The sequence below is a fragment of the Camelus ferus genome, chromosome 9, assembly GCF_009834535.1.
Source record: "Camelus ferus isolate YT-003-E chromosome 9, BCGSAC_Cfer_1.0, whole genome shotgun sequence".
In the NCBI taxonomy this organism is placed as follows: domain Eukaryota; kingdom Metazoa; phylum Chordata; class Mammalia; order Artiodactyla; family Camelidae; genus Camelus; species Camelus ferus.
In genome coordinates this window covers 13745399-13773149 of record NC_045704.1, presented here as the reverse complement: position 1 = coordinate 13773149, position 27751 = coordinate 13745399, and the positions used below count along the sequence as shown (strand labels likewise).

Sequence of the window (27751 nt, the reverse complement as noted above, 5' to 3'; positions counted from 1 at the left end):
AGTGAACCCTGCCCTGTCTGGACCCTCACCCCTTCAAGAAGCCCCTTCTGCAGGCTATAATCTCTCTCTCAGAACCAGGAGTCCAGGCCTCCGGTGCCCTCCTCTCCCTCAGACCCAGGAGCCAGGAGTCTGGGCTCCCAGCCCGACCACCCCAGGCAGCTAGTATTCAACAGGGGACACAAGAAGAGACGCTGTATTGCCTCTAATTTACTAAATTGCTCTGGGCTGGAAGCCAGGGACCCCCTCACCGCCCCCACCCCAGCTCTCCACAGCTGTGCCCCCCAACCCCATAGCCCAGCATGGGTTGTGACTCTGTAGCTCTCATTGACAACAGGACGGAGACAGGAGTAAGGGGCCAAAAAGGGGTTAGGGGTTGTGGTCAAGTTCAGGGGTAAGATCATGGGGAAATTTTTCTCTCTGTGGGATGCCCCACTAATTTCTTTTTCTCTCTGTTTCTCTCCCCCCACACACCTGACCCCTTTTCCCTTTCTCTTTTTTGTTCCCCCTCACTTTTTCTTCCTTTTATTTTTGATCCCTCCTGCCACTCGCCTTCCCGGCCTTCCTTTCATGTCTGTGCTGGGTACCTCTCTGGTGGGGGTCTTGATCTTTGCCTTGCCTCGCTATTTCTGTCTTACTGTGTTTTCTGTCTGCTCTGCCCGCCTCCTCCCTCCATCTCGAATTCTGCCTGTTTCTCCATCTCTTGTGTATGCATGTCTCTTGGTGGCCGTGGGGTCTCTGTCTCCCTCTTCCTGGGTTTCTTTCCATCTCCCTCTTTCTGTCCAACTTTCTCATTTCTCTTATCTCTCCCACCTCCCTTCGTCTATCTCTGCATCTCTCCTGCCTCTCACTCCCTATTTTTCACTCCGTCTTATCTCTCTCGGCCTCGTCTCCCTGTCTCTGTTCCTCTGAGCCTCTCTATCCCTATTTCTCCTTCCATCTCTCTCGTTATCCCTTGTCACTCTCTCCCTGACCATCTCTCTGAGGCGGTTTTCGTCTCTTCCTATCTTCTGGGTCTCTCTCTGCTCTTCTGATCCCATCTCTGTGGGTCTTTATCCCATCTGTCCTTTTTTATTGTCCTCCCCCTTCCTACCTTGTCTCTTCTCGCTGCCTCTGTTTCTCCTCTGTCCTCATTACCCACCTCCACTCTTCCTGTGTCTCTGTCTACCTCTGTACCTGTCTGTGTCTCTCCCTCTATCACGCCAACCTTTCTCCTCCCTATCTCTGCGTCTCTCCCTCCTTGTATCTCTCTCTGTTATCTTGTCTCCCTGTCTCTGTCTTTCCACCTCTGCGTCTCTCATTTGTGCCTCTGCTCCTGCTGTCTCTTCGTCTCTCTGCCCCACCCTCCTCTGTGTCCCTCCGCGGGCGCCCGCGCGCTCAGAGGCCGCCCGGCAGGGCCCGCAGGCGATGCGCGGCGCCGGTGGCCCCCGCGGCCCTCGGGGCCCCGCTAAGATGCTGCTGCTGCTGGCGCTGGCCTGCGCCAGCCCGTTCCCGGAGGAGGTGCCGGGACCGGGCGGGGTCGGCGGGCCTGGCGGGGGTCCCGGCGGGGCGCGACCGCTCAACGTAGCGCTCGTGTTCTCGGGGCCCGCGTACGCGACCGAGGCGGCGCGCCTGGGCCCGGCCGTGGCGGCGGCCGTGCGCAGCCCGGGCCTGGACGTGCGGCCGGTGGCGCTGGTGCTCAACGGCTCGGACCCACGCAGCCTCGTGCTGCAGCTCTGCGACCTGCTGTCGGGGCTGCGCGTGCACGGCGTCGTCTTCGAGGACGACTCGCGCGCGCCCGCCGTCGCACCCATCCTCGACTTCCTGTCGGCGCAGACCTCGCTGCCCATCGTGGCCGTGCACGGCGGCGCCGCGCTCGTGCTCACGCCCAAGGTGCGCGCGACCCGCGGACGGGGCGGGGCCAGATGCAAGGGGGCGGGGCGGGGACCTCATGCGTGGGCGGGGCTGTAAGGGCGGGGCCAGTCCCGAGAGTCAGCAGTGGGGAAGCCGTGAGGACCGACGTAAGGGTCAGGCCTAGGTAAGAGGAGGGGCTGACTTGCAGTGGCGTGTCTAGAGTGAAAGGGGTCTGCCCAGGAATCACCTAGAAGCAGGGTCTGAGATGATCAGGGTATGAGAGTTGAGACACTGCGGGAGAAGTGAATCAGGGGAGGGGGTGGAATCTAGGAAAGAGGTGGGGCCGGCCGGCGAGGAACGGAGATTGGGAACTAGAAGGGTCAGGTCTGAGAGGGCGAGATGAGGGAGTGGTGGGCTCTAGGATCAGCGAGGGTGGAGTCAGTTGAAAAGCAATGAGGTTCAGAAAGGGGTGAGGTCTAGAGAGGAGGCGGGAGCCAGGAAAGAAGGGACTGGGACCAGTAAAGAGGGGTATCAAGTCCTGAGGGACAGAGAGGGGCCCGGCCAGCTGAGCATGGAGTCTAGAGGTCAACGTAGGACGGAGCCATCCGGCGAAAGGCGTCGTTAGCGAGAGGTGGGCTAGGGATGCGTAGCAGCAAGAAAGTGGGGCGAGGCCAGTCAAGGAAGGATTCAGTCAAGGAAGGGGCGGACTAGCTGGTGAAGGGAGAGGCCAGGGAGGGCAAGGCCTACGCTCTGTACTAAAAAGGCGGAGTCTAGAGAGGAAGACGGCGGGGAAGTGAGGTTTGGTTAGGGGTACCCAGCAGCAAGAATCCAGAACGTGGGCCTGGGAAGATGAAGGCCCATAGTGGAGGCAGGCCCAGCCAATGAGAGGTCAAAGCCAGGAGCCTGCGGGCAAGGCCGGGGCAGAGGTTGGAGCTGGCTGTGGCCTGGAAAGAGACCGGCCTCCCAAGAGCACAGAAGGGGCCAGCTGGAGTGGACGTCTGGCAGGGAAGGGCAGAATTTGAGCAAACCTGGTGTGCGGACTGAGAAGCAGAAAAGATCAGCTAAGAGGAGGTGTCTGAGAAGGGGCGGGGCCTAGTCAGAGGTGGAGCCAGTGTAACAGAAGTGGGACTCGCCCGAGGATGGGACCACCTGAGTGGGAGGAGCCTAAGTCTTCACCAGTTCCCTGCTGTGAGGGCCGGCTGCTTTGTGATCACTATTGCATGTTGGGACTCGTAGTTCTCTAATGTCCAGCGCTCTCTGGAAAAGACCTCTGTCCAACTTTCTTCTTCTCTTTGGTATGGGGTTGTCCAGATATTTGTAGGCAGATCACCTGCGACGTGAACTTATTACTGGCTGCCACCTCCATGGCATACAGAGAGACATGGTCCCTTGTGCCTGCACTGCTGCTGAGGAGTGTGTGTCTCTCTGTTTCATTGTCGGCTGGGCACTGTGGCCCGCTCAGTGCACACCCGTTGCCTTCTGGGAAATGTAGTCCCCTCGGTGTCTCTAAATGGAGGAAAGAGTAGTCCTCACAGCTCCATCTGTGCCCCCAGTGAATGCTGGGAACGTGGTCCCCTGAGCTCACCTCCACCTGCCAAGAGTGAAGGCCTCTCAGGTTTCCCATGGCATGCTGGGAGACCTCATCCTCTCAGAACAACTGCCCTAATTGGTGCGCGTATAACCGCATGCCTAGGGAGAAATTCCACTTGCTCATCTCATTGCATTACTGGAAGATTTATTGAGGACTGATTCTCTGCCAGGGCTGTTTTAGGCTGTGGAGAATACAGTTGTAAAAGGTTAAAAAAGGAAAAGAAAAAAAAAAAAAAAAAGACCAGGTCCCCACAATTTTGGACCTTGCCTTTCTAATGAGGAGACAGGCAAAACAAGTAACAGAGAATGAAATCTGTCCTGGAGGAGAGGTAATGACCCAGGATGTGCTTTCAATAGATGGCAGTCAGGGGAGGCCTCCCTGAGAGGGTAAGGCTAAGCTGGATCTGAGGACTGAGGGAACGTGGCAGTGGCGGGGGGGGGGGAGTCCAGCATGGAGGAGCTGGGGGAAAAGTGTCCCCGACAAAGCCAACTGGGAAGGGTAAAGCCCCTGAAGCCAGAGGGAACCTCAGGTGTTTGAGGAAGAGCAAAGAGGTGAAGGTGGCAGGTGATGAGGTCAGAGAGATAACAAGGGCCAGGTCATGTGGGGCCTCGTGGGCCCCAGCGAGGACTTTGGCTTTGACTCTGAGATAGAATAATTGGAAGGTTTTCAACCAAGGAGGGAGGTGATCCAATTAATATTTTGAAAGGATCGCTCTGGCTGCTATCTGGAGAATGAAAGTTGTGAGAAAGGAAGTAGAGATGGGTTAGGGAGCTGTTGTTGTCTAGGCAAGAGAGTGCTAACAAGGACGGCCGGGGCGGGGATGGTAGTTAGAAGTGAATAGCTGGGGTTGTGTTTTGGATAGAAAGCTGAGAAGCCTTGGAGATGGCCTAAATGCTAGCCTGAAGGCTGTCCAATAGAATTTTCTGCCACGATGAAGATGGTCTTCATCTGCTCTGTCAAGTCTGATAGCCGTTAGCCATGTGTGGCTGTTGAGCCCTCGACGTGTAGTTAGTACAACCAGGGAACTAAATTTTATTTAGCTTTAATTAATTTTAATTGGAATAGCCATGGGTGGTTAGTAGCTACCATATTGGAGAGCTCAGGAGACAGTATTTAAACCCATGGATTTGGATGAGATCACCAGGAAGAGAGGATAGAGAAGACTAGGGCACTCCCATGTTTAGATGCTGACTGAGAAAGAGTCCAGCAAAGGAAACAGAGAAGGAGGGGACAGGCAGGTAGGAGGAAAATCAGAGAAGGGCAAGTCGGCTTGGCAAAGCCTCTTCCAGTTGGGAGAGACAGTCCCTTCAGCATCCTCATTGCCTGCTGGGAGACATAGTCTCTCTCAGTGGATGCTGGGAACTGTAGTTCTTTCCAGGGATGCTGAGGGTGTTCATCATGGTCATGTTAGCTGCTGTAACAGAAAGAAAAGAACCCCAAGAATGTTGTTTCTCACTCATATAAAATCCAAACAGATGTTCCTGATAGGAGGTGGCTTTCCTCCAAGCGATGACTCAGGGACTCAGGGTACTCCGTCTTGTGGCTCTGTAACCCCCTGGGACTTCAGGGTTCTCCTCTGGGGCTGGTGAATCTGCCGTCAGACAGGGAAAAGTAAGGTGCCTGGGATGAGGAGAGTTTTTAGGGATGAGCCTAAAACTCAGTCACGTGGCTAAACTTAACCAAGGTCTAGCTCTGTGCCCCAGCAAAAATAGGCATCTCCTTTGGTGAACAGCTAGTCAGTCTGCCATGTCAAGAGCTGGGAGCTGCAAAGTTTGGCCATTGGGAGCCATGATGCCCTTATCAGTTGCTGGGAGATGAGGTCCCCTTTGGACCCTCCGGAAACTGTCAGCAGCTGAAGGTCCCTTATTGACTGCAGGGAGCTGCGGTCTCCACGTGAGGAGTCCTGACTTCCTCCGCTTTCCCTGCAGGAGAAAGGTTCCACCTTCCTGCAGCTGGGCTCATCCACAGAACAGCAGCTTCAGGTCATCTTTGAGGTGCTGGAGGAATACGACTGGACGTCCTTTGTAGCCGTGACCACGCGTGCTCCCGGCCACCGGGCCTTTCTGTCCTACATCGAGGTGCTGACTGATGGCAGCATGGTGGGCTGGGAGCACCGCGGGGCATTGACCCTGGACCCTGGGGCTGGCGAGGCCGTGCTGGGTGCCCAGCTCCGCAGCGTCAGCGCCCAGATTCGCTTGCTCTTCTGCGCCCGCGAGGAGGCGGAGCCCGTGTTCCGGGCAGCAGAGGAGGCTGGCCTCACTGGGCCTGGCTACGTCTGGTTCATGGTGGGGCCCCAGCTGGCTGGAGGAGGGGGCTCGGGCGCCCCTGGGGAGCCCCTTCTTCTGCCAGGAGGCGCCCCACTGCCTGCGGGGCTGTTTGCAGTGCGCTCGGCAGGCTGGCGGGATGACCTGGCCCGGCGTGTGGCAGCTGGCGTGGCCGTCGTGGCCAGAGGTGCCCAAGCCCTGCTGCGTGACTATGGCTTCCTGCCCGAACTTGGCCATGACTGTCGTGCCCAAAACCGCACCCACCGAGGGGAGAGTCTACACAGGTGAGTGGGGCTGGGGTGGGAGGGCCGTGAGAAGACTCCAGGGCCTGACTACCTGGGATACTCACTGCCTGCATGGCCTCAAATGGTTCACATCCTCTCTCAGAGCCTCAGTCTTATTTTCTGTAAAATGGGTGTCATCGGGTCTCCTTTCTGGGGTTAAATCAGATTATCTGGGGGGAAAAAGCACCTGAGATACAGTGAGTGTCTGACTCCGTGATTTTAGGATGCACATCTTTGCAGAGTTGAATGTCTTTGTCTTATAGTTGATAGCTTATCATGGTTTCACGGGCAGCACTTTTTTTCCTTTGGGGTCCAGAAAAATAGTGACACATCTTCTAGTTGACAGCATCTTAGATTTGATTAAATACCGCAGTTAGAGTAGGAACTGAACTTCAGTAACCAAAAACCCCAGCAATCCAATGTCCCAAACAAGGCAGAAGTTTGTTCCTCTCTGACTTAACAATCCAGAGATGCGAGGTCCAGGTTATCAGGAGACTCAGGTCTCTTCCACTTTGTTGCTCTGTTATCTCCTTTCTGCACAGTCAAAGCTGGGTCCTAGAGCACATCTAAATTCTAGCTCAGGAGAAGGGGAAAGAGAGGAAGAGGAGAGCAAGCAATTTCCTTTAGGGCCAGTGAGCCAGAAGAGACAAGTCTTACATCCCATTGGTGAGAACGTAGTCACTTGACAGGGCTGACTTATTGCTTGTTTACAGCCACATCCATGCAGATTGGCTCGATGTCGATTCTGATTGGCTAGTGTCTATGCTGTACCGATTGTTACAGTTTGAATATTACCCTGCCCATGGCCTGGGCTAGCTGCAAGGGAGACTGGGGAATGTTGGCTCTAGCTGGACAGGTGTGTGCCAGCTTACACACTATTGTTTGAGAAGAGGACAATGGAGTTTGGTGGGAAACAGCATCTCCACTCTAGGAAGCTTTGGGAGTGAGAACTTGATGAGTTTGGTGATAGAACAGTGGGTGGAGAGATCTTTCATCCTGAAATAAGGATGAGCTTAGCTTGGGAAGAGGTGACGGGTGGGGAAGAATAGCCTAAGGGAGGAGAATTGAGAAATGGTGAGTTGGAAATCAGGATCCAGGGGCAAGAGGGTGAAAACAGCATCCCTCGTTCATAAATACTTACTAAGCGCCCGCTAGGAACGAGGGCTCCTGCTGAGCTCTGGGAACAGAGAGATGAATAAGGCTGTAGACTTCTCTTTAAAGAACACAGGGTCCTGTAGGGGTAGCGGACAGGGATGGGATAATGACAACGCAGCACGACACTTGCAATGATGGAGGTTGCACGGGCTTTGTGGGAGCACTGGGGAGAGTACAGCTAAGCCAGGACATTTTTGGTTGCAAGAAGCAGAGTCTCATTCAAGTTTCCTCAGGGAAAAAGGGGTTTATGGGAAAGATAAACATGCACAGAAACTCAGACATCAAGAATTGAGGCCAAACCTGGGGACCAGCTACTCTTTCAAATCTTTCTGATTCGCTCTGCTTCTCACCCCACCCCTTGCTCTCTCTCTCTCCCTCTCCGTCATCTCTGTCATTATCACCATCTCCATCATCATCACCATCATCATTTCCATCATCATCTCCATCATCATCACCATCATCATTTCCATCATCATCTCCATCATCATCACCATCTCCATCACCACCTCCATCTCTAGCTCATGCTTGCCACTCCCAGAGGCTGTCCAGTTCTTCTCTTACCACTACTTACCCAGAATTTCTGCTCCCTCATAATACACATTATGTCAGCCCATCCTGTCCACCACCCATCCCTCCAAATCTCACAGCTAACTCCCTCCCAGGAGAGAAAATTGTATTGGCCCCAATCAACCTTCCAAACTAGGCAAGGCAAGTCATGAGTCAGCCTGTGGAGACAGGGAGGTTTCCAGGAGGAAGAGCTATCTAAGCTGAGACCTGAAGGATGCATTGCTCATTCATTCACTGAAAAGCCCTTTATCAAGAGTCTCCTATGTGCCAAGGGTATAATGTTGAACAAGGCCCCCACTCTCACAGACCTTACAATTTCACAGGCAAGGCAGTGAACAAGAAAAGAAAGAAAAAATATCAGCAGGTAATAACTTCTGAGATGAAAATAAAGCAGGTAGAACATGATAAGAAATGCTAATGGGGCTAGGTTAGGTGAGGTTGTCAGGAAAGGCCTCTCCGAGCAGGTGAAATTTGGAGGTTAAAAAAAAATTGGATAAGGAGAAAGAGCCAACTATCAGAAGAGCTGAGTGAAGAGAAGAGACAGCGAACAACAGGGGCAAAGGCCCTGGGGCTGGAATCACCTGCTTGGGAGCCAGTGTTTCTGGAGCACAGTAGGCAAGTGGGCAGGGGATAACTCGGGGATGGAGTGTCACCCAGGACCCAGATCACACAGGGCAGTTCGGCCAGGTTAGGAGTTTAGATTTGATTATAAGAGCAGTTGGGGGTCCACCAGAAATAGATATTTCAGGCAGGGGGAAGAGCATTGTGCACAAGCCCGGAGGGGAGAAAACCTTGGGCAGGCTGGTGGGCCCATGATAGCTCGGGGTGGATGAAGGCAGGAGAATAAGGGGTTGGAGGGGATGAGGCTGGGGAGATAGACGATGCCAGGTTGGGAGGCTGGGACTTTGTTCCAGGGCACTGGGGAGCCATGGATGGGCTGTGAGCAGAGGAAAGGTGGAGTAAGTTTGGGGTGTAGGAAGACCCCTCTAGGATGGGGTGGGGACAGACTGGAGGGGAGAGACTGGAGGCTGGAGGCCAGATAGTCCAGGCTGGGGTGGTGGTTCAGGAGGGCTGAGGGGATAGAGAGGAGGGGATGGGGCAGAGACATCCCAGAGGCAGAAAGAATGGGGCTTGGGGAACTAACGGTCTGGATGGGGTATAGCGAGGGGGCAAGGATGGCAGCTGAGGGTCTGGCTTAGTGCCCAGGGCAATGCAGCAGGCACAATACAGGGTGCCATTGTAAAGATACCTGTCCAGAGAGTCCAGGGACACACCTAGGGCTTCTTTCCAGAAGGAGGCACACATGAGCTAAGATTGGAACACCTAAGACACCTAAGAACTGATCAGGATGAGGAGGGACAGAATAAGCACCTAGAAAGGCCTAGAGATAGGCAAGCACTTGGTATGTTTGGGAGACACCTTGCATTCAGTGCTAGTGGGGCACAAAAAGGGCTTGGGTGGAAAGAGTTTGAGGGTGGGAAGTGATCAGAGATGGGGCAGCAGAGGCAGACAGAGCCCCTAGAACCTCAAACCCAGGCTGGGGGGCTGGGGGCACTGGGCTGCCTAGGGAGAGTGCCTAGCGGAGAAGAGGTGTACTGGGGTATTCAAGAACTTGGAGGAGAGATTTTGAACTGGGGGCTGGGGTGGATCAGTAGAAAGGGGGCTTTCTCTGCCTGCAGCTGCCAAGGGCCAGGCCAGGTCCCCATTTGTCCCCTCCCTTCCTCCCGGGCAGGTACTTCATGAACATTACCTGGGATAACCGGGATTATTCCTTCAATGAAGACGGCTTCCTGGTGAACCCCTCCCTGGTAGTCATCTCCCTCACCAGAGACAGGACTTGGGAGGTGGTGAGTCCCAGCCCCGACCTCAGGCAGGGGAGAGGGGCTGGACTCCTGGGTCCTGGCAGAGGTGGGCTCTGGCCTCCGAGGGAGGAAGGGGCTGGGAGCTTGGACTTTTAGGTCATAAGGGGAAAAACTGGGAATCCCAGACTCCTGGGTCTGCAGGAGGAAAGGACTTCTGGGTCCTTCTGAGGGGAGGGGGATGAGGCCCAGACTCTTGGATCTCAGGGAGAAGGAGCTGGGAGTTCAGGGCTCTGAGGAAGGAGGGCCATGAAGATCAGAACATTCTGGAAAGTCCCCTCAGGAAGCCTGAATCCCCTGCTCTTGGCTAAGGTGGGCAGCTGGGAGCAGCAGACTCTCCGCCTCAAGTACCCGCTGTGGTCCCGCTACGGCCGCTTCCTGCAGCCGGTGGATGACACGCAGCACCTCACGGTGGCCACGCTGGAGGAGAGGCCCTTCGTCATTGTGGAGCCCGCCGACCCCATCAGTGGCACTTGCATCCGAGATTCCGTCCCCTGCCGGAGCCAGCTCAACCGCACCCACAGGTGACAGCCCGGGATCCAGCAGTTGCCGCTTGAAAACTTTCCCTTGAAGCCCAGTCGTGCTGGTCCCAGCCCTTTCCTCCCTTGGGACCCAGAATTCACAAAGCCCTCCAGCTTGGTGACCTTGGACAAGTCACGGAACTCCTTTGTGCTTCAGTTTCCCCAGAAAGCAGTACCCACCATAGTTTTAGCTACTGCTTGTCCCTCCCTCCATAAGGCAGGCGAGGGTCCCCAACGTCCCCAAGCCTGCTCGCTCCCCGCAGCCCTCCGCCGGACGCCCCCCGCCCCGAAAAGCGGTGCTGCAAGGGCTTCTGCATCGACATTCTGAAGCGGCTGGCGCAGACCATCGGCTTCAGCTATGACCTCTACCTGGTCACGAACGGCAAGCATGGGAAGAAGATCGACGGCGTCTGGAACGGCATGATCGGGGAGGTGAGGTGGGCAGGGACAGGGCGGGGACTGTGCCAGGACAGGCTGGGGGGCGGAGTCGGGGCCCAGTCTGGGCTGGGTCCAGGCGCAGGTGTCAAGAGGCAGGTCTGAGGGGGCGGGACCAGGAGGGGAGAACTGAGACCGGAGGGGTGTGGCCAAAGGTGGGAGCGACTAGATTTTAAGGGGCGGGGCCACGATAAGGACCTGCCTTAGCGGAGGGGCGTGGCCAGGAGGAGGGGCCTACAGATGGAGGAGGCGGGGATAGGAGGTGGAGCTACTCGGAGAAGGGGGCGGGGCCGGGAAGATGGATCCCCAAACCTTCAGAGGCTTGATTGGGGAGCAGGACACGGCCCGAGGCCAGTTCTTCCCACTGCTGTTCTTGACTCTCACCGCCAGCTTTCCTGCCCCACTCTGCCTGCATCCCGCTCATCCACGCCACCAACCTCCTAGCTCTTTCTCTCACCCTGTCACTGGTTTCCTGGGGCCCGTCTTTGCCCGCCGCCAGCCTCTATCCTATTCCAGACAGCCTGGTTCCCTCACTCCCTCCTCGCATTCACCCTAGGTGTTCTACCAGCGCGCAGACATGGCCATTGGTTCTCTCACCATCAATGAGGAGCGATCCGAGATCGTGGATTTCTCCGTTCCCTTCGTGGAGACGGGCATCAGCGTCATGGTGGCGCGTAGCAATGGCACTGTGTCCCCCTCAGCCTTCCTCGGTGAGCCGGGGCCCCGGGATGGCAAGGCAGGGACGGTATTGCCTGTACCGGCAGGGTGACTTTGGTGAAGTGACATCACTTCTAGGCCTCAGTTCCCTAATCTGTAGAATGGGAGAAGTAATTTCCCCCACCAGAAGCAATTTTACCATGAAACTAAGAAAGGAGTTTCAGGAGCCTTCTCTTACAAGCCTTTCTTTCAGAGGCTTCTCTTACAGCCTCTACAAGGCCCTGTACCTGGTCTTGTATTCACAATTTTGTATTACTTTTTCTTAAAGAGAACCCTCCACATTGTATAAGCAGTAGGCCCCACAAAACCCATTTTCCCCTATGAGATGAGGAACAGATTAGCATGGGAACAGCACATGGTAAATGCTTAATTCACCCATCAGTGTTAACTGAGCAGCTACTATGTGCCAGGCTCTGAGCTGCACACAAAACCCTGCCCTCTAAGAGCTCTCAGCTGGCCTCAGGGGGGAGACTGAAAAAAAATGTCTTAAAGGGATACACGGACAAGATCATTTCAGATGGTGGTAAATACTATGAGAAATTAAGGCGGGGGATGAGGTGGAGAGGAATAGGATTGGTGCTGCCATGGGTGGACAGGCAGTCCTACATAAATCTGTCTGGAAAAGCATTCCAGGCAGAGGGGACAGTCAAGGCAAAGGCCCCAAGTTGGGAACGTTTGTGATGTATTTGTGAAATATGGGGAGACTTGTGTGACTCCTGGCAGGGGGCAGTGAGTGAGCATGAGAGGGGTGGGCAGTGAGGGCCAAGAGGCAATCGGTTAGCATATCACACAGGGCCTTGGTCACTTTCATAGGAAGGTTGGGTTTTAATCTTATTGCAATGACAAGACTTTTAGCTACAGATGGTGGTGCAGGGATATACTATCAGATTTAGGCTTTTAAAATATCCCACTGGCAGCTCTGCTGCGGCAGGGGGCCTGTGAGAAGGCTACTGCAGAGGTCCGTGCAGAGTGAGGATGGGGTGCGGGATACAAAGATGGCAGTGTGGGTGAGACAAGTAAACAGGCTTAGGATGCAGTGGAAAGCTGACATCCGATGGGGTTGGTGGCTTTGCAATGGATTGAGTAGAGATCTTATTTACTGAGCTTGGAGAAGACAAAAGGCAAAGTGTATATCAGGCCAAGGGCAGCATCAGCAGTTCATGTCCATTCACTCTTTTTCTCTGAAGTCTGAGCAAAGCTCCTGGGGGATGGGGAGGGGCTGGGAGGAAAGGGACATCCCTTCCTTGGTGTTTGGTTTTCTGTATATTTCCCCAGTGATGTCTCTGGTGGCCTCCTCTTTGCACCAAGGTCTCTGCAGGGCACCCAGAGACACACCACGTGGGGCCCCTGCCTTCAGCAAGGGAGTGACAAGGTCATGTTTATGCCCCACCACGTGGCCTAGTGGAGGTGACAGGCATGTCCCCAGATGCTGCAGTGACAGTCCAGGGTAATGACCCTGCTGTGACAGGGGCAGTCCTGGCTGCTTGCACTTGGCCCAGGAGGTCAAATCCTGGGTACTGATCTCAAGGATGGTGACTTGGGTTTATGGTCAGTGAACTCCTGGAGGCAGTGTGAGGAGGGGAATGCACGAACTCGAATTTGTCTGATAGACAGGTCAGGGTGGTGCCTCTGGCAGGGGAGCTATTGAGAAGGGCGCAGAGAGGGTGTGGCTTGCTCGGGAACTGTGAGTCCCAGGTGGTTAAAGCAATGGGTTCTTGAGAGAATGATGAGGCCAGAGAAGGGGTTGGAAGCCAGGCTGAGGGATGGGGATTTTGTCCTGTGGGTACTGGGGAGCCATGGAGGGCTGTGAGCAGGGGAGAGGTCAGGTCATCTCTGGGAGTAGAAAGAGCCTCTTATGGCTGTGGTGGGGGAAGGGCTGGAGAGGAGAGAATGGGGAGATGGTCTGGGGGGACAGGATGAGGCCTGAGCTGTGTTGGCAGAGAGAATGGAGAGGAAAGGCCAAGGTAGGGGGTGGGGGGAGGCCAGGAGGATGGGGCTGGGAACTGACAGGATGCTGGGGAGGGGGAAGGAGAAAGGGGGTGAGGATGGCAAACGATGGTGGGGAGGGGTGCAGGAAATCTGAATCTTGATTGGATGGGTAGTGAAGTTCCCAGGATGGGGAGCCTGGGAGTCGATGCTGGGATCAGAGTGGGACGAGGTGGGGGGCAGGTTATAGCTTAGTGGTAGAGCGTGTGCTTAGCATGCAGGAGGTCCTGAGTTCAATCCCCAGTACCTCCATTAAAAATAAATGAATAAACCGAATTACCATCCTCCCCCCGCTCCCCGAGAATCAGGTCTGGGGCTCGGGAATCATATTTAGGATCTAGTTTCTATTTGGTTGTTGAAATCACAGAAATGGTTGCAATGACTGTCTTTGAGAGAGACTGTCCCCTCAGGGGTCTGGGTGGGCAGTGAGTTTGTCCACAAGATGGGGAACCTGGGAAGGGGGCAGAGTAGGACAAGGCCAGATGATCTCAGCTGTACTTTGTTCGCATGTCTGTGGGCCCCCAATCCTTGGCTTGGCTGAGTCATAACCAGACACCCCCTTGCCCCCAGAGCCCTACAGCCCTGCCGTGTGGGTGATGATGTTTGTCATGTGCCTCACTGTGGTCGCTGTCACTGTTTTCATCTTTGAGTACCTCAGTCCCGTCGGCTACAACCGCAGCCTGGCCACGGGCAAACGTGAGTCCGTCCCCTTTCTCCATCACCCTACCTCGAGTGCCTGGACCATAGTAGAACTACATTTCCCAAAAGCCCCTGGGAGAGAGCTATGGCCTCTTGAGGTGGCAGAGGCCTCAGGGCCCACTGGGAATTGTAGTTCTTTCTGCTCCCTCATTGAGCAGAAGGGATTTGGGGTCCATGACCCCCTCCTGGCCCCCTGCAGGCCCTGGTGGCTCAACTTTCACTATTGGGAAATCCATCTGGCTGCTCTGGGCCCTGGTGTTCAATAACTCGGTACCTGTGGAGAACCCCCGGGGGACCACCAGCAAAATCATGGTGCTGGTGTGGGCTTTCTTCGCCGTCATCTTCCTCGCCAGCTACACAGCCAACCTGGCCGCCTTCATGATCCAGGAGGAGTATGTGGACACCGTGTCTGGGCTCAGTGACCGAAAGGTGTGTGTGTTTGGGGAGGGAGGGAATTGGCTGGGGTTGGAGGTGGCAGAGCTTGGCAAGTGGGAGGTCAGAGGGGGATTCCTGAGAGTCTCTTTCCAGAAAGAATGGTAGAATGGAATATTCTGGAGGAAAAAGGTTATGTTAAACAATGAACTATTTAAACATTCCAAGGAGAAGAGAATGTCCCCAAATGTTCTAGGGGCAGTAGTACCTAATGGGATATTCTAGACCAGTGCTCTCTCAAACTGTGATGAAGGACTAATTTTTCCAATTTCTAATCCAGCAGAGACAAATGCTCTTGCAAAATAAAACAGAAAGGAATAGCTGAAAAAATAAAATAAAATTTAAAACAAAGACATGCAAAATTCAAACCCCAATTTTTATTTTTTAGGTTCAACAGACATAAAATTACTCTGTCAAATAGCTTTAAATGTTCACTCCCTCAGTTTCTGTACTAAACTCATCACGGATCGCAGTTTGTTCAGGGACCAGTGATCTGTACAGCACATTTTAAGACTAATGTGGTTAACTGGGTGTCATGAACTATTAGAAAGTTGAGAAACCAATTCAATGGATGACAACGAGCATTTTTTAAAATAACATAGAGTAGAAAATATGTTTGCATCTTCTGTAAGTTTTATGAAACTTTAGTTTTAGTCATATATACACCTGACATTGAGCCAGCACATACCTGTCTGGCTATGTCTGTTGTTAAAATAGTGACCTATTTCTGCATAGGCTGGTAACTAGCAACTGCCCGCGGTCCCCCACCACACCAGCCCCCACACCTGGGACAGCTTATGATCCGGCAAGTTAAGGGTCGATGCCCAGCACATCAGGGCCCACTGGGACCCTTCTGGAGCTTTGTTGCTGGTGTCTTTTCTTTTCTTCTCTTTTCTGTTCTTTGCCAGTGTCTTTTCTGATTGGACCATGATCAAGCCATGCTGGGTGTTAAATATTTTAATATTTCACCTGATTGTGGGTGCACGTGTATATGTGTACATGCCTGCATACATGTGTACAAATACCTGCGGGTGTATGTGCTGGGTGAAGAGTAGTGCTTACTACTCTGGGTAACAGTGAGCAAGTTTGAGAAACATTTCTGGACTGGGGTGTCTGCCAGTTGGCGAGTGTCCCCCAGAATCAAGGTTGAGGGAATCCTCGACCCAGATGCCCTCCAGTGGGGGGTGCCCTAATAACTCCCCATTCTGCCCCAGTTTCAGCGGCCCCAGGAGCAGTACCCACCCCTGAAGTTTGGGACGGTGCCCAACGGGTCCACGGAGAAGAACATCCGTAGCAACTACCCCGACATGCACAGCTACATGGTGCGCTACAACCAGCCCCGCGTAGAGGAAGCGCTCACTCAGCTCAAGGCAGGGTCAGCGCAGACGGGGGGCCGGGAGGCCGAGGGGGGGCTGTGGGGGCTCTGAGGAGGCTTGGAGATGGCAAGGGGTCAGGGATTGTTCATCAGCCCAGGGTGGGTCAGTTGGAGGGCAGAGGTCATTGAGGGTGGGAATGAACTCCGCCTTCCAGGAGTAGGATTCTTATGATGTTTTCAGGCATCTAGTGTTATGGATTCTGGGGCCAGACTGCCAGGGTTTGGATCCTGGCTTTGTCCTTTCTTGGCTGTGTGACCTTGGGCAAGTTACTCAACCTCTCTGAGCCTCAGTTGCCTCCTTTGTAAAATGGGAATAAGAGAACCCACCTCATAAGTTTTTTATAAGAATTGTTGTAGTTATTATTACGAACTCTCCCCTCTCCCTCCTTATTATTTTGACACGTTCCCTCCAGCATGTTTTCTAGAGCAGAGCTGGGGAGCCACATATTCAATTTAAACATATGCAGTAGCCACACTAAAAGAAACAGGTAATATTAATTCTAATGGTGTATTGTCTTTAACCCAATAACTCCAAGATATTACCATTCAATATGTAAGGTAAAAATTAGTGAGATATTTCCATTTTTTGGCGAGGGACGGGGGGATATTTTGTACGTTATAATCACAGCACATCTCAGTTCAGACTCATCACGTTTCAAGAGCTCAAAACAGCCACAGTGGCTTGTAGCTACTGAATCGGGAGACCCAGGTCTACATCATCCAAACGCAAAAAGTTTCATAATGAACGTTATGAACATGAGACATGAAAGGACTCTGTCCACCTCCCCACCCCCACTAGGACTTTTTTACTTCCTTACTCACCCCTAGTGTATCCTCCCCAGCCAGCCAGCTGACTCATCTCTCCCCCTTTCCCTCCTCAACCCCCCTCCAGGAAGGCCCCTGGGAATTCCAGATCCGCTCCCTCTTTTCTGCAAAGTAGGGCGGCTTTCCCTGATGGCTCTGTTCACCCATCCCTACTTCTTCAGCACAAAGCGCCCATCTTTGGGAGGCAGGGGAATTGCCCTCCTCTTTTACTTCTACAGGCGTCCCTCACATTCCCAGTCTATTTCATTCTCATGATTGGAAAACAAGAATTCCAAGACTCGGGGAGGGCTAAGACCCCATGTCCCAAATCTCCTTGGTTCCTGAGTTTTGGAGAGCAGTGAGAGTGTGGCCAGCAAGGGAGACACATGCCCCATCTCAAAACATGAACCCAAATCTACCCTGTCTCTGAGTTTAGAGAACAAGGGATATCTGTATTTTTCTTTCCATCCAAATATCAGCCACAATCCCAGTCCTTCATAAGTAAAAATAGCTCGAGGCTTCATCCTGTGCTTTTTTATATTGATTTTTTTTTAGCTATAACAGGGGGCGGAGGGTAGAGCTCAGTGGTAGAGCTCATGCTTAGGTCCTGGATTCAATTCCCAGTACCTCCATTAACATAAACAAACAAACAGAACTAATTTCCTCCCCCAACCCAAAAAATTAATTAAAAAAGAGATATAACAACATACACAGATCTTAAGTGTGAAGTTCATCCATCATCTATACCTTCAGGTGAGCACACCCAGATTCAGGTATAGAAAATTTCCAGTTCCCCTCTGCCCCTCTAATCACCATAGCTTATCCCTGGAAATTAGTTTTGCCTGGTTTTGAGTATCACATAAACAAAAGCAAATAGTATATCTCATAGTTTTTGTGTCTAGCTTGCTTTGCCCAACACTACGACCAGGTTTGGTCATTACCGCATTCCACTGGGTACACCATTGTGGAAATATATCAGAATTCTTCCATTCTATTGTTGGCAAACATTTGGGTTGTTTCCAAGGTTTGGCTGTGGTGAAGAGTCTACTATGAACAGTCTTGTACAAGTGTTTGGAGGACGTACACCTTCATTTTTCTTGGGCAAATTCCCACGGGTAGAAATGCTGGCTCATAGGGAGGTGTGTGTTCAGCTTCCAAAGATAGTGCCAGACATTTTCCTAAGTGGTTGTACCAATTTATCCTCTCCTCCGTGGTGTAGGAAAGTTCCATCTGTCCCATATCTTTGCCAAGGTTTGGTGTCATTCTCGTATCTTTTTCATTTGTTATAGTGTTTATTATACATCAAGTTCTGTTCAAACTCTTCATTATTCGTTTTCTGGGGCTGACAAAACTGCACCATCCCACAGCTCTGGGGGCTGGAAGTCCTCCTGGTTCCTTCTGAGGTCTGTAAGGAGAGGATCTGTCCCAGGTTTCCCTTCTTGGCTTCACAGATGGCCCTCTTCTTCCTGTGTCTTTTCACATCTTCCTCCCTTTGTGCATGTCTCTGTATCCAAACTCCCTTTTTCTTTGGAGGGGGTAGGGATGGGTAATTAGGTTTATTTATTTATCTTTTTTTTTTAATTGAGATACTGGGGATTGAACCCAGGACCTCCTGCATGCTAAGCATGCACTTTACCATCTGAGCTATACCCTCCCCACACACGCACACTCCCCCCTTTTTTTAATAAGAACACCATTCCTATTGGATTAGGGTCTACCCTAATAATGCCATTTTAACTTAATCACCACTGTAAAAGACCCGATCTCCAACTAAGATCATATTCTGAGGCACTGGGGTAGGACTTCAATATGTGAATGTTGGGGAATGCAGTTCAACCCATAACACTTTGTAGGTGAATATTATCATTCCCATTTTATAGATGAGGAGACTGAGGCTCAACAAGATCCTAGAGTTATGGAAAGGCAGAGCTGGGATCTGAGCCCTGGCAGTCTGAGCCTAAGCCTAACCTCCCAACAACTACCCTACATTAACGTCACTCACACAGTGAGAAACCCGGAGTCACCCTCCTTGAGCCCCTCCCCAGAAGCTTTGTGGATTCACAAAGGATGCCCCTGTACCTCACTGACACCACTTGCTCGGATTTCATGCTTTTGCTGAATTTGTTTTCTCCCCAATATTCCTTTTTACATTTTTCCCTAATATTCAGTTCAATTTTTACCAGAGTTGTACATCCACATAGTTTGGAGAGTCAAATACTAGATTGTTTAAACGACGAAAACCACCAACAGTCATCCCCCATCTGCCTATCCTCTGTGTCTCCCACCCTAGAGGAATCTGCTTTCACCTCATTTATTGTATCATTTTTCTACTTATCTCTCTGTCTCTAAATATCATATTTCTATGGCAACCTCTTGACTTTTCAATTTTAGTTATTTTCCATTCACTTCTCACTGTGGAGGACACATAAACTCATACTCATTTAAATTACTCCAGCCTCCCACGTTGTGATTCTGGCTAGATGAATGTGCAGTGTTTACTTGTTATGACTGTATAAATGCTCCCATAGATGCCACAAGTAGTAAACCATGATTACTTTCCTCTCCTACACAATTCTTTAGTTTTTCCTGGAGTTAATATTGTCTTTTTGTTTTTTTCACTTGCACAGTAACTGAGTTTTCTTTGTGCTTGACTAATTCAAACCCAAATTCTCCACTAACTATATGAATCTCTCCTTTGCATATTCAGATGCATCAGGTACTCCATTCATTTCATCTCATGATAGAAGTTTCTCATGTGGCCTTCTGGCCTCCTCCATTCTGGTACATGTTCACCCTCTTGATCCCTTCACCAGCCGCCTGGTTTGCATCCTGTTGTATCCCAATTCTTATTCTTCCTGGGTTTTGCTCCTTTTTTCTTTTGAGCTTCCTAACAAAGGCACCTGGGAGATAACATTTTGGAGACATTGCATACAGATGTGAAAACATCTCTACTCTTAATGGGCCATCTGGCTGGGTATAAAATTCTGGGCTGGAAATCATTTTCCTTCAGAATTTTGAAGGCATCACTCCATTGTCTCTTCCTCCTCCTCCTCCTCCTTCTTTTTTTTTTTTTTTAAGTGGGAGTAATTAGCTTTACTTATTTTTAGAGGAGGCTCTGGAGATTGAACCTAGGAACTCCTGCAAGTTAAGCATGCATTCTATCGCTTGAGCTATACCCTCCCCCCAGTCTTCTAATTCCAGTGTTACTGTTGAGAAATCCAAAGTCATTCTGATTCCTAAACCCGGTGTGTGACCTCTTTTTCTTTTCCTTGTCCTCAGTGTGCTGACAATGATCAGCAATGTGTCTTCATCTATTTGCATCACTGGACCTTTCGGTCATATCCTGAGGTCATTCATTCTGGGAAATTTTCTCGAATTCTTTCAATTACAATTTCCCTCCTCCTTTCACTTCTCTGTTCTTTCTCTCTAGAGCTCTTATTAACCTGATATTGGGCTTCCTGGACTGTCCATTTCTTTTATTCTCTCTCTTATTTTTCCAACTGTTTGACTTTCTGTTCTCTCCCTGGGAGATTTTCTTAATATTATTTTCTACTCTTGCATTATGCTTTTTCATTTCTGCTAGTATATTTTTAATTTCTAAGAACTCTTTTTTGATCTCTGAATTTTTATTATATTTTGTAAATTTTATAGTATTATTCTGTAGTATCCTACTTTATAAATCCTATTTGTGGTTCAAAGTTACAGTATCTTTTTTAAAAAAAAAAATTTTAGAGGAAGGAGGTAATTAAATTTATTTATTTATTTATTTATTTATTTATTTATATTTTTTTTTAACAGAGGTACTGGGGATTGAACCTAGGACCTTGCGCATGCTAAGCATGCATCCTACCACTGAGCTATACCCTCCCCCACCAATGTTGCAGCATCTTGTCTTGTTTCTCTGATAATATTGATGATAGTGGTTGTTGTTGCTGTTGTTTTACATTTTCTCCTCTCTGCATAATCTGTTTCCCTCAAGTCCCCCCTCCCTCCTCTTTGTTTCGTTTTTATCTGTCTTGTCAGAGGCTTTATCTGATGGCCAGTAATCTTTGGTAGTCTGTTCATATTTGGGAGTAGGGGTCCAAAACTCTGGAAGTGGTGGGCCTGAGAGCATTTGAGCAGGGTTGTAGACTATGAACTTCACTGTAGGATGCTCTGTCTGGACCACTTTTGTTGGGGAATTCCCAATGTCAGTATTTTTCAGTGTCTTTTCCTGGGTTGGTCATATATATATATGTACATATATGTATGCATATAAATATATGTTTTTAATTTATAGAGGACCAAAGAAGAAAACAAATTATGAATCATGATCTCCCTGACAAAATACCCCTAATGATTTGAACGTTAAAAGGCATTCATTCATTCACTCATTCATCCAATAAATGTTTATTAAGGTCTTGCACCAGGCGCTGGGCTAAGCACTGAGGGTAAAGCAGTGAGCACATCAAATCTCTGCTGTCCTGGTGCTTCCATTCTAGCCTGGAAGACGGACACATGTGTGTCTAGAGCAGACCTCTCCAATAGCTCTTTCTGTGGAATATTCTAGATCTGTGAGGTCCAATATGGCTGCCAACAGCACGTGATCACTTGAAATGTGGTTGGTATGACTAAGGGACTGAATTAATCTTAATTAAAATTTGAATTCAAATAGCTACCTGTGGCTAGTGGTTACCACCGTGGACAACACTAGAAAATTCCATCCTTTTAAAAAAAAAAGAAAGAAAGAAAGAAAGAAAATCCCATCCTTACAGAGAATTACGAGGGAATCGGCAGCCTCCCATGGCTTTGGCTGGCTCACACGCCAAACGTGGGCTTACCCTACCGCTGAGGGCAAGCAACCTCCCAGGAAGAAAAAGGAAATGCGTCTCTTAAAAAGAAATAAAGAAACACAGCTTCTCCTCCCAGGCTGTTCTAGAAGCCCATTCTGTGAGGGAAGTTCAATTTCTCACTCTCAGAGAAGGGGCAAAAGAGGAAACATGAGGTCCCCTTTCCCTAAAGTCAGCATTATTTTTCATCCCTTTCAGATCAATTAAACCATGTAGGCACACACGTCATCACTCACTCCTTACCAAAGGCACACACTGTTCTCTTGCTTATTCCGCGGAGGAAAACCTCTTGGCATCTTTTCCATATTAATGAGATCTTACCCTTCAGCACCAGTGACCGGTCCACAGAATGCTCCCCTTGAGCCAGCCTGAATTCATTCATTCGACCCCTTTCTATTAAGCACCTGTTGTGTGCCAGGAGCTGTTCTTGACCCTGCGAAGTGAACCACACAAACAAGGTCTGCTCCCTCATGGAACTTAAACTGCGTCAGTGGGACAGAGGGGAGATGAATGGTAAATGTATTAACTAAGAATATTTTATAGTTACAAGGAGGTAATTGCTATGGACAAAAACAGGACAGAGTGAATGAGTTTGGGAGACCTTGGAAGGAGGCTACAGGCTGCAGTATTAAATAGGTTCTCAGGAAGGTGTGTGTGTGTGTGTGTGTTTTTTTCTTCACTTTTTGACCCATGAGTTATTTTATTATTTTTTTTAATTGAAGTATAGTTAGTTTACAATGTTGTGTGAATTTCTGGTGTACAGCATAGTGATTCAGTTATACATACATATATACATATATATTCCTTTTCATGTTCTTTTTCGTTAGAGGCTATTACAGGATATTGAATATAGTTTCCTGTGCTAGATAGTAGGACCTTGCTGTTTATCTTCCCCAACCACACTTCTGCACACAGGAAGGTGTCTACTGAGCAACACTTGAAGGAGGGGAGGGGACCAGCCAGGCTGGTCTCTGGGGGAAGGATGATCCAGCAGAGGGAGCAGCCAGTGCAAAGGCCCTGAGGCAGGAGCATGTTGGCACCATTCAGGAACTGCATGACTGTGGCTGGAGCAGACTTAGTGAGGGACACATGTGTGGGAGATGAGGCAAGGAGGGACATGGGGGTGTTTGGTGGCACAGAGCCTCATATCATGAGTGAAGTGGACACCAGCGGAGGGCAGTGAGCTGGGGAGGGGCAGGAGCTGACAGGGCGGGAATTTTCATTTTTCCCAAACAAAGGCTATAGGACATGGTTGAGTTTTACTAGAGATTTAGGGACAATGAGGGTATAGGAAGTAGAAGGTGGGGAGAGGGAGGCAGGCATTATATCCCAGAATCACACAAAGGATTACATTAAAAGCAGACTCTTTGATCCCCTCTACCTGAAAGTCCCATTCACCTTTCCACCACTGGAAGCCTTGACTTTTGGCTTTCTCTACATGCCTCTCAGGTCTCTCCACCCACATCTCTCCCTTGGGCCCCACCCCCCACCACACCGCAACCTCCATTTTATCCTAATCCCCAGCACCTCCCTCCCTCCTCCTTGGCCTGACTCTGGAAACTCCGAGTTCTTCCCGCTTAAACCCTGGGGAACAATTCACCTCTTGCCCTTAAGGGCATTTTCCTAAACAAAGAGACACCCGGAGAGAAATTACAGTTTGCCTACAAGGCAGCAGTGCCCGCAGGCAGTGCGGTATTTTTCTTGCCTATAGACCATGTAGGTTTCCAGATGTCAGCTGGGCTCTCCTGGCCTGTTAGGATCTGTAGAAAATGAATTCAAACCCCGTTCTCCAACCACAGGTGGTGAGTGCCCTCCCCACGTCTTCTGCTCATTCACTGGAGCTTTGAATTCTTTGTTCCACCCCAAGTTTTTGCTTCTGCTGGATCCATTCAATTTGGGGAATCCTCTCTCTGTCTCCCCATTTGAGGTGCAAGGACTAATTCTGTCCTTTTCCTTAATTTCTATGCAGCCAACTCTGCACCCACCGTGCACACGTGGCACAACACGTGGCACAACAAAACTCCAGGTGATGTATTCTTGTCAGGAAGAGCTTTTGCCGTCTCTTCAACCCAGAGTCCAGCCACATGCCTTGAAGTTCTCTTGTTTTCCTCAGACCTGTGCTGTCTGATACTATTTAAATTAATTAAAATTAAATACAATTTAAAGTTCCGTCCCTTGGTCACAATGGTCACATTTCAAGTGCTCAAGAGGCTGGTGGCTGTGCAGGCAGAACATTTCCATCCTCCCAGAATGTTCGTTTGGACAGTGCTGGACTAGACAAGACAGGGACCTCCCTCTTAGGACTAGTCTGGTGTCCACAGTTGAGATGACCAAAATTTCACCCCCAAAATGACTACGGAGCTATAGTCTATATAAGATTCCAGGACTAATTGTTTTTTTTTCTCATTAATACATTCTGGACATCTTCATGTGTCAGATCATAAGCACTTTTGAAAATAGAATAGTTCCACAGTGTGTAAGTTACAGATGTTTGGATTCCTTCCTTCCTTCTTTCATTTATTGTGCAGATATTTACAACCACCTTGTAGGTATCAGGACCTGCTGGGTCACAGCCTGGAATGTGATCATCTTGGACCCAGCTCTAGTGAGGCTTGTGGTCTAGGGGAAGAGGTTGCAATTAATGAAATCATCACAGAAATAAATGTCAAACGGCGGCAGTTGTGAAGGAAATGACATGTAGCAAGTGCCACCATGTATTCATCTGTGAGAACCACTCATTCCACATCCCTCCTTGTCTTCCCATTAAAGTGTAGAAATTAAAGCCTAGAGGAATACCCCAAGCCAATTAAGATGCGTGTCTGGTCCCGTGTTTCCCTGTCTGAATAATGGAGACAATAGTTTCTACCTCATAGGGATGTTCAGAGAATTGAGTTACTCTAGTAGATAGAACAATGCCTGGCACAATATAAGTCATCGTTAGCGTATTATTATTTGTACGATTCTGCTTTCTGAGCTTCAGTCCTCCTCTTTAAAATAGAGGAGTGTATAGGACCTTCTTTGGAAGGTTCCTGTGAGGACTGAACACGAAGTTATTTCATTGACAGTCACAGCTAACATTTCTCCTGTACTTACTTTGCTCCAAGGACTAGCTAACCTTTGCAATAACCTTGGAAGGGAGGTGTTGCTGCCATCCCCATTCTACAGATGTTTAAACTGAGGCACAGAGAGGTGCCTTGACTTGCTGAAAAGTTCACTACTTAGTGGGAATTGGGAGCAGTTGGAGGTTAGGAGTTAGAGGGATTCTGAGTTGGGCCACTCGGGCATCTGGGTGGGACTTACTCTGCCCCTCACGCCCCTGCCCACAGGAAGCTGGACGCCTTCATCTATGACGCGGCTGTGCTCAACTACATGGCCCGCAAGGATGAGGGCTGCAAGCTTGTTACCATCGGCTCCGGCAAGGTCTTTGCCACCACGGGCTATGGCATCGCCCTGCACAAGGGTTCCCGCTGGAAGCGACCCATCGACCTGGCACTGCTGCAGTTCCTGGGGGATGGTGCGGTTGCTGGCAGGGATGCCCACCCGGGAAGGGAGGGCAAGACCCCTGGGGCCTGGGGAAGGAGGGGATGAGACTCCCTTATCAGAGAGGAGGGTCCTCAGAGGGTGCCCAAGGAAGGTGACCGCCCATCCACCTTTCTTCAGATGAGATCGAGATGCTGGAGCGGCTGTGGCTCTCTGGGATCTGCCACAATGACAAAATCGAGGTCATGAGCAGCAAGCTGGACATCGACAACATGGCGGGCGTCTTCTACATGCTCCTGGTGGCCATGGGCCTCTCCCTGCTGGTCTTCGCCTGGGAGCACCTGGTGTACTGGCGCCTGCGGCATTGCCTGGGGCCCAGCCACCGCATGGATTTCCTGCTGGCCTTCTCCAGGGTATGGGGGAGAGAGGGAAGTGGAAGGGGAGGTGAGGGGATACAGGCAGGGATGCCTAGAATTGAAAGAGAAATGGGTGCGGGACAGGAGGGAGGGACCGAGGGAAGGCAGGTGGTCCAGAGCTTCCGGGGCTGACCCTGCTTCTCCCGCGCCCCTCGCAGGGCATGTACAGCTGCTGCAGCGCGGAGGCTGCCCCGCCGCCAGCCAAGCCCCCGCCGCCGCCGCAGCCGCTGCCCAGCCCAGCTTACCCCACGGCGCGGCCGGCGCCCGGGCCGGCGCCCTTCGTGCCCCGCGAGCGCGCAGCCGTGGACCGCTGGCGCCGCGCCAAAGGTGCAGGGCCGCCGGGGGGCGCGGGCTTGGCTGACGGCTTCCACCGCTACTACGGCCCCATCGAGCCGCAGGGCCTGGGCGTAGGTGAGGCGCGCTCAGCGCCCCGGGGCGCGACCGGGCGTCCGCTGTCCCCGCCGTCCGTGCAGCCCCCGCAGAAGCCACCTCCCTCCTACTTCGCCATCGTGCGCGACAAGGAGCCAGCGGAGCCCCCCGCTGGCGCCTTCACCGGCTTCCCGTCGCCGCCTGCGCCCCCTGCCGCGGCGGCCGCCGCCGTCGGGCCGCCGCTCTGCCGCCTGGCCTTCGAGGACGAGAGCCCCCCGGCGCCCACGCGCTGGCCGCGCTCCGACCCAGAGAGCCAGCCCCTGCTGGGGCCCGGCACGGGGGGCGCGGGCGGCGCGGGGGGCGCGGGCGGTGGAGCCCAGGCCGCGCCTCCCCCGTGCCGCGCCGCGCCGCCTCCCTGCCCTTACCTCGACCTCGAGCCGTCGCCGTCGGACTCAGAGGACTCGGAGAGCCTGGGCGGCGCGTCGCTGGGCGGCCTGGAGCCCTGGTGGTTCGCCGATTTCCCCTACCCGTATGCCGAGCGCCTCGGGCCGCCGCCGGGCCGCTACTGGTCGGTTGACAAGCTTGGGGGCTGGCGCGCCGGCAGCTGGGACTACCTGCCCCCGCGCAGCGGCCCCGCCGCCTGGCACTGTCGCCACTGCGCCAGCCTGGAGCTACTGCCGCCACCGCGCCATCTCAGCTGCTCGCACGACGGCCTGGACGGCGGCTGGTGGGCTCCACCGCCCCCGCCCTGGGCTGCGGGGCCCCCTCCCCGGCGCCGGGCCCGCTGCGGGTGCCCGCGGCCGCACCCTCACCGCCCGCGGGCCTCGCACCGGGCGCCCGCCGCTCCACACCACCACCGGCACCGGCGCTCCGCAGGGGGCTGGAACCTCCCGCCGCCCGCGCCCACCTCGCGATCGCTCGAGGACCTCAGCTCCTGCCCCCGTGCGGCTCCCGCGCGCAGGCTCACCGGGCCCTCCCGCCACTCGCGCAGATGCCCGCACGCCGCGCACTGGGGGCCGCCGCTGCCCGCCGCGCCCCACCGGAGACACCGGGGCGGGGACCTGGGTACCCGCCGGGGCTCAGCGCACTTCTCCAGCCTTGAGTCCGAGGTATGACGCGGCCCGGGGAGGGGGGCCCGCCGCCCCCTCGGTCAGCGCAGGCCACAGCCCGAGGAGGCTTGCGGGGTGGACAGGACCCGCGTGGTTTGGGAAGGAAGAAAATGGAACTGGCCGGACCCCGCCTGGAGCAGCGTCCTGCGCCCCTCTCTACGGGGGCGCCGTGAGCCGGAGGGGATCTGGTCCCCCAAATCTCACCCAGCTTGAGAGCGAGGGGGTGGGGGTCTCGGAGCCCACTGGACTTTTTTTTAAACCCGACAAGGGCTTTTTAACGTCACCAGATGGGGCGCGAGGTGGTGGGGGCCAAGCCATGCCCGCGCCCCACGCCCGCGCCCCACCCCCACGCCCGGGGCCGTGGCCCCCACATCACTGTGCAGCTCCCCGGCTCCAGCCACGCCTCCGGGGAAGCCCGTTTTTAATCTTTCATCCATCGGACTCAAAACTGTGAGACGAGTTCGCCAAACTGTGACCCCAGACCTTGGCCCCGCCACACAGAAACCCCTGACCCCAGACTGTGACTTCCGACCCCCTAAAAATGGTCATCCGACCCCAGACTGTGACCCCTGACCCCAAACTGTGACCCGAGCCCCAGACTGCCCCGACCAGACTGTGACCCTTGACGTCAAACCGTGACATCCCCTCCTCCTTTTCCACCCTCAGTAGCTTTTCCTTCTCTTGACCTAGGACACGCCCCCAACGGAAGCCCCGACTCCCTGCCCCAGAGTTGATCCCAACCTCCATCAGGCCAAAACTTCCCACTCTGTCACACATCACCAACAGCCCCAGGTGCCACGAACCACATCCTCTCCAAATCCAACCCTTATTTGTGACCCTTCAGTGATGACCCAGTAAGACCCCCAAAAGCCTTCTCTTCCCAGATCTCCAGCCGGGTCTGGAGCTGGGTTGTGGAGGGGAGGGTCTGGGAGTCCACAATCACCACCAACCTCCCTTCCCCCTCTCCTGTTCCACATTGCAGTGTTTGGAATAAACCACGTTTTTATGCCTCCTCAATCCAAGTGTGAG

General features: G+C 52.4%; 1 protein-coding gene and 1 long non-coding RNA gene across 5 annotated transcripts; one reads left to right on the top strand and one right to left on the bottom strand.

The window, feature by feature from the left end:
* The first annotated feature begins 1404 nt into the window (after window positions 1-1404).
* On the top strand, window positions 1405-26895 carry GRIN2D (glutamate ionotropic receptor NMDA type subunit 2D). 2 transcript variants are annotated; one of them, XM_032485646.1, is made up of 12 exons: window positions 1405-1869; window positions 5350-5969; window positions 9424-9538; window positions 9863-10074; window positions 10335-10503; window positions 11063-11216; window positions 13780-13905; window positions 14108-14337; window positions 15555-15715; window positions 24675-24862; window positions 25009-25241; window positions 25403-26895. In XM_032485646.1, the coding sequence occupies exons 1-12, from the start codon at window positions 1405-1407 to the stop codon at window positions 26726-26728; spliced, it is 3999 nt and encodes a 1332-aa protein (XP_032341537.1). In that variant the 3' UTR covers window positions 26729-26895. The 2 variants fall into 2 exon arrangements, with proteins under 2 accessions (XP_032341537.1, XP_032341538.1); XM_032485647.1 differs by lacking the exon at window positions 1405-1869 and adding an exon at window positions 1937-2014 and having other exon boundaries at window positions 25403-26728.
* Window positions 22120-26174, bottom strand: LOC116665662. Of its 3 annotated transcripts, none has more exons than XR_004322284.1 (4): window positions 26039-26174; window positions 24999-25231; window positions 24649-24852; window positions 22120-23967 (listed from the first exon to the last, which is right to left on the bottom strand). It is a non-coding gene; the product is annotated as an uncharacterized LOC116665662 (long non-coding RNA). The 3 variants fall into 3 exon arrangements; XR_004322283.1 differs by having other exon boundaries at window positions 24999-25296; window positions 26039-26167; XR_004322285.1 differs by lacking the exon at window positions 26039-26174 and adding an exon at window positions 25490-25611.
* Window positions 26896-27751: the final 856 nt, after the last annotated feature.